Genomic DNA, 6,000 nt, shown 5'->3' with positions numbered 1-6,000 from the left:
CGCCGTGATCCAAATCACCGATGATCCTAGCGCCGAACGGACGGCACCTCCGCGTTCAACACACGTACGGTTGGGAGAGACGTTTCCTCCTTCTTGATCCAGCAAGGGGAAGGAGAGGTTGATGGAGATCCAGCAGCACGACGGCGTGGTGGTGGAAGTAGCGGGATCCCAGCAGGGCTTCGCCAAGCGCATGCGGGAGAGAGAGGTGTCACGGGAGGGAGAGGGAGGCGCCAGGGGCTATGGTGCAGCTGCCCTCCCTCCCCCCACTATATATAGGGCCCCTAGGGGGGCGCCAGCCCTAGGAGATCCCATCTCCAAGGGGGGCGGCGGCCAGGGGGGGAAACTTGCCCCCCAAGCCAGGTGGAGGCGCCCCCCACCCCTAGGGTTTCCAACCCTAGGCGCATGGGAGGCCCAAGGGGGGCGCACCAGCCCACCAGGGGCTGGTTCCCATGCCCCTTCAGCCCATGGGGCCCTTCGGGATAGGTGGCCCCACCTGGTGGACCCCCGGGACCCTTCCGGTGGTCTCGGTATAATACCGATTACCCCCGAAACCTTCCCGGTGGCCGAAACCTGACTTCCTATATATAAATCTTTACCTCCGGACCATTCCGGAACACCTCGTGATGTCCGGGATCTCATCCGGGACTCCGAACAACTTTCGGGTTACCGCGTACTAATATATCTACAACCCTAGCGTCACCGAACCTTAAATGTGTAGACCCTACGGGTTCGGGAGACATGCAGACATGACCGAGACAACTCTCCGGTCAATAACCAACAGCGGGATCTGGATACCCATGTTGGCTCCCACATGCTCCACGATGATCTCATCGGATGAACCACGATGTCAAGGATTCAATCAATCCCGTATACAATTCCCTTTGTCTACCGGTATATTACTTGCCCGAGATTCGATCGTCGGTATCCCGATACCTTGTTAAATCTCGTTACCGGCAAGTCTCTTTACTCGTTCCGTAACACATCATCCCGTGATCAACTCCTTGATCACATTGTGCACATTATGATGATGTCCTACCGAGTGGGCCCAGAGATACCTCTCCGTCACACGGAGTGACAAATCCCAGTCTCGATTCGTGCCAACCCAACAGACACTTTCAGAGATACCTGTAGTGCACCTTTATAGCCACCTAGTTAGGTTGTGACGTTTGGTACACCCAAAGCATTCCTACGGTATCCGGGAGTTGCACAATCTCATGGTCTAAGGAAATCATACTTGACATTAGAAAAGCTTTAGCATACGAACTACACGATCTTGTGCTAGGCTTAGGATTGGGTCTTGTCCATCACATCATTCTCCTAATGATGTGATCCCGTTATCAACGACATCCAATGTCCATGGTCAGGAAACCGTAACCATCTATTGATCAACGAGCTAGTCAACTAGAGGCTTACTAGGGACATGGTGTTGTCTATGTATCCACACATGTATCTGAGTTTCCTATCAATACAATTCTAGCATGGACAACAAACGATTATCATGAACAAGGAAATATAATAATAACTAATTTATTATTGCCTCTAGGGCATATTTCCAACATCTGCCCATTTAGATCTTTTTACTAGCAAAACAACCCATGCGTTGCAACGGGAGAGAAAACATAACACACGCTCTTAACTCAACAACCATCACTCAAGACCATAATAGGTTAATCTCCTTTATTTTTACGAAGCATCATATTTGTGTTGCCGTTTATCCTCCTTCTCACCCTCGCCGGCGATGGACTCGGTGTTCACACAAAACAACAAAAAACGTGCGTTGAATATGGTTAATCCTAAGACATCTCTCTCTCCCTCCCTCTCTCTCTCTCTCTCTCTCTCGCTCGCCTCTCACTCTCGCGATGAGAAATCTGTTGTTTTCCCCTGTGACATTTTTCAGAGGTATGCATGTGTAGTTATTGATGTTTTCTTTTCCCTATATGGTTATAGTGGGTGTTTATTTGCAATCTGGATCACCGCCAGTATGAAAAAAAAGGATCTTGCACTATAAATTATAAGTTTGCTTCCATAACAATATTTTAAAAATATTTAACAGGTAAAATTAACATCATATTTAGATCCCACTCATTTTTCTAATAAAATTTCATATATAATATGTTAAAATTAAAGTTACGGTTTAAAAGATACAGATAATTTAGAAAATCATTTGGTTTGACTCAAATATATTCCAAAATAATATAAAATACTTAACTGGTAAAAATAATCGCATATTCATATTCTACATATTTTTCTAATCAAATTTCATATATAACATGTTCAAATCGGAGTTACGGTTTAAAAGATATGGATGATTTTAAAAAGCATTTGTTTGACTTAAATATGATCCGCGGATGAATTACTTAAAACACCGAAAAATGTAAAATAACAGTTCGGGTGTGACTTAAATCCGAACGGCGGGTTGATTTCAAGAAAAGACAGAGACTTTTGTAAAATACAAAAACAACGATTCGTTTTAACTTAAAACATGACTGCAGGTTGAATTATTTGAAATTGAGGGATTTTTTTGAAAAATGCCATGACAGACGAAAGAAACCCAATTTACTTTATTATTACTAGTACAAATGCCCGTGTGTTGCAACGGGCAAAAAATATAAAAAAACCTATTCCAGCGTGCTAGTACGCGCCACTTTTTGTATCCAACTCTAACAAACATAACAAATGGCAGAAGATAACATTACACATAAATCTACTCCAATGGCCACGCCATTGCTCTGATTGGAGTTTGCCATGAATGCAACATGGAAAATTGGTGTGAATTCAAACTTAGTGATAATTGTTAGATGTCTCACATTTCGCAAAACCAGCTCCACGTGTCACTTCTTATATAAAACTCTTACAAACATCACAAAATAATGTAACCCTCACCTCCAGTGACAATGTGAAAGTAATGTTATTGTACCAAATCCTTCCAGAATTCAACTAAAGGAACATTACAAATAGCTATATTCAAGAATGGAGGAAAATATTGATCGAAGTATGAAGGAAACCTTTGTCAAACTTGGGAGATATGTTTGCTTAAAAATAGATAATGGCCACCATCATTCGGATATAAATTTTAGTAGCAACATACATTTTACTTTACATATCATGTAGCCAGCAATGTGTTTGATATTCAGTTAGGATATTGTTTAATAATACCTGCAGGTGTAAGAGAACATAAAAACAGTGTGAGCTTAAGTTGGGTTTAACCCACCTTACCAACATAATTATTTCTATCTTTATTAGGTGGACCATGGACTTTAGAGTCATTTAAATCTAGGGGTGAACCACCTTGGGCATGCCGTTGACCTAAAAGACAGATGATTTGATATCTTGACACACATCTACAACTGTGAATGAGGTGCAATACTCCACCACCGAAATGAAATCAAAAGATAAAATTAGCAAAGCTAGAGGATTAGCATATATCTCCAGTGTCGAGAATAATTCTGCAAAGCAAAAGAAAAGTAGATCATGCTATTAACATACATAGCTTGATGCCACATAAATTAACATGTTTAACCCTCACACACCCTGATCTTGACTGTATTTTGTTGCTGCATAAATATGAACAGAATGAATCAAACAAATCAAATAATCCTAAAGAATTAAGAGCCAACAATAGGCACACGATCGTCGTGCTGACATAACGACCATTTTAGTACCAAATATATTCAGTGGGAAACTTTTGACTTCATAGAGAATGGAATGGGCATGTGCGGGGGTCTTCTCATACAGCTGATACCTTCTTGCCTTCTCATTTGGGACCTGAAAAGAAACAAGAAAAAAAATTGTGGGCATTAAAATTATTTACAATGTCAACTAAAAATATAGTCTTCCCCATGACTCCTTACCAGAGAGTAGATGCTCCAAATGTATTAAGAACTTATTGTCCAACATTACAGTGATATAAGCAAAATCCAGGAAATTACTAAAGATTTTTTTTACTCTTCTTGGAAATCAGATAAGCTTGTTTGGATGTAGCAGAACTTATGTCCAACATTACAGTGATATAGACATGTTATCAAAGTAATGCTACTGACACGCCCATGCGTGCGGCAATGGATATAAGCTGAGGCAATATATATGCTCATAGAGAGAGAATCCTTGAAAGGGTTGTTCTACAGTCTAAAAATATCATTAGTTCTCTCATGTATCTAAAAATATATAAAACAAATAATGGAGGTTTCATCCAGATTTCAATTCTTACCATTGGAAGTAGCTTAGCTTTCACCCCAGACGTTCTGTCATATGATAACCTATCCAAGAAAAATCAAAACTTTCTTCAACCTACTTTTCGTAAAGAAGAGTGAAATTTTACAGCAAAAGTTCCACAAGCACATACATGGCACTTATATTTGCATATTCACAGAAATGGAGAATGATATAAAGAGGAATATTTTAGGCTGACAGTCCGACACTATGTCCGATGCGGTTCAGATGCATGTATTTCTATGGCTAGATATGCATATAATTTTACATATACACTGGGAACGTGCATCTGCCCTGCTACCAAAGTGACCATTCTACGTTCCCTATGAAAGTTGTGCTTCTGCCAGGCATTTGTGGGAACATATGACATGCATAATGCATGATAAATGAAGCAAAACAAGAGGACTGGAGATTAAAGTGAGAATGATTCCTATATTTTCATAAGTTTCTAAATTGCTCCCAATCCCACAAAAATAAAATAGGAGATACTCCTTTCTCTCTGTAATACCTTGATGTAGAATGTTACTAACCACTTGCTGATTTTTAAAATAGGTATACAACTACTGGCTTCAATGTTTTCCATCGACTCCGCATATATACACATCGGTAAACTGTACATTGGTACGCACTGCAAGCGCAACACATTTGATGTGGAACTGAAACTACACACTTCAGAGAAGAAGATTAAGAATAGCACAGAACCACATGACGTGAGACATTTATGAGTTCCGCTTCAGCAACAATCATGCCTCCCATGCCTGCCTCTTGCCAGGTTAGCTTCAGTACGTACCTCAAGCGGAGAACTGGCAGATTGAATTACGGCAAAGTGTGGAGCATCGGGCAAGAACCGCCGCGAAGGACATCTCCCCAGCGGCAGCGCGAGGTCCTGCACATCGTCACCGTCGCCCTTGCCGTTGGCTTCACCGCCCTCTCCTCTCCGAGCGGACAACGGGCGCCGGCGCCGGCGCCCCCGCAGGTGAATCCACTTGTGCGGCCAGGAGCGCCAGGAGGCCGAACCGGTAGAGGACGCGGAGGAGGAGGCCCTGTCGTCCTCCGAGGAGTCGCTAGCGATGTGGGCGGCCCCATCCATCAAAAGGGGGCCTGCTGGAGTTCAAGCCCCGCCGCCTGTCCTCCTCCCGTGCCTCGTAGATCGCCTCCACGCCATCCCAGGAACAGGATCTGGCCCCTGCCTCGCCTCCCTGACCGGATCTGGCCGGAGATCGCCGCCGCCGCGCCCGGCGTCGTCTGCATAGCGGCCCCATCTCGCTCGGAACCGGCTTGGAGCGCCCGGACTCAGGAGGAAAGAGATAGTGATGGACTGCGGGCTGATTATGTAAAATATGAGGTGTTTTTATGTAAAACGTGCTGAGCGAAACGTTGTTCACTTAGTCGTGGACTGCGGGTTGATTACCCAAAAGTACAGGGACTGTTTTGCAAAAGTACTAACGACGGATGATCGGAAGCAACCGCTGGTTTATCTCTATTCCTAATGTCTCAGTTGGTAGGTCGCGTTCCGGGTTTTATTTTCGTCTCACCTCACCCGGTCATTTTTGGTACTTCTTTGGTACTTGCTCCCACCTCCCGCTCAGTCGAGACAGTTTATTTTCGTACTCCCTCCCACCTTCCAGGTAGTTCCCTCCACGCAAAAAAAATCGAACCAACTAATCTCTACTCCTAATAAAGCAGTTGGTAGCCTCGTACGGTTTATTTTTGTCCCACCTATCATGGTTTTATTTGGTACCTGCTCCCACCTCCCAATTTTGTCGGTTTTTTTTCGTCGGTTTTTTATTC

General features: G+C 43.4%; 1 protein-coding gene across 2 annotated transcripts; it reads right to left on the bottom strand.

Annotated features, from left to right (window-relative positions):
• Positions 1 to 3,472: 3,472 nt before the first annotated feature.
• Positions 3,473 to 5,567, bottom strand: LOC125553265. Of its 2 annotated transcripts, none has more exons than XR_007304005.1 (3): positions 5,000 to 5,567; positions 4,208 to 4,256; positions 3,473 to 3,765 (listed from the first exon to the last, which is right to left on the bottom strand). XR_007304005.1 is itself a non-coding variant. In XM_048717074.1 (3 exons), exons 1-3 carry the CDS (start codon positions 5,297 to 5,299, stop codon positions 3,598 to 3,600), a joined length of 471 nt encoding a protein of 156 aa, XP_048573031.1. In that variant the 5' UTR covers positions 5,300 to 5,556; the 3' UTR covers positions 3,473 to 3,597. The 2 variants fall into 2 exon arrangements, 1 of the variants encoding a protein (XP_048573031.1); XM_048717074.1 differs by having other exon boundaries at positions 4,208 to 4,258; positions 5,048 to 5,556.
• Positions 5,568 to 6,000: the final 433 nt, after the last annotated feature.

Source organism: Triticum urartu, chromosome 4, assembly GCF_003073215.2.
Source record: "Triticum urartu cultivar G1812 chromosome 4, Tu2.1, whole genome shotgun sequence".
NCBI classification, from domain to species: domain Eukaryota; kingdom Viridiplantae; phylum Streptophyta; class Magnoliopsida; order Poales; family Poaceae; genus Triticum; species Triticum urartu.
This window is presented reverse-complemented; position numbering and strand designations above follow the sequence as displayed.

What these genes read in the sequence shown, in the direction of transcription:
- LOC125553265 (XM_048717074.1), bottom strand. Translation starts at nt 5,299, where the DNA reads ATGGATGGGGCCGCCCACATCGCTAGCGACTCCTCGGAGGACGACAGG. An exon ending in CTTCGCGGCGGTTCTTGCCC is followed by an intron (nt 4,259 to 5,047) that starts GATGCTCCACAC and finishes TTTTTCTTGGAT; the next exon opens with AGGTTATCATATGACAGAAC. An exon ending in AAGCTAAGCTACTTCCAATG is followed by an intron (nt 3,766 to 4,207) that starts GTAAGAATTGAA and finishes GTTTCTTTTCAG; the next exon opens with GTCCCAAATGAGAAGGCAAG.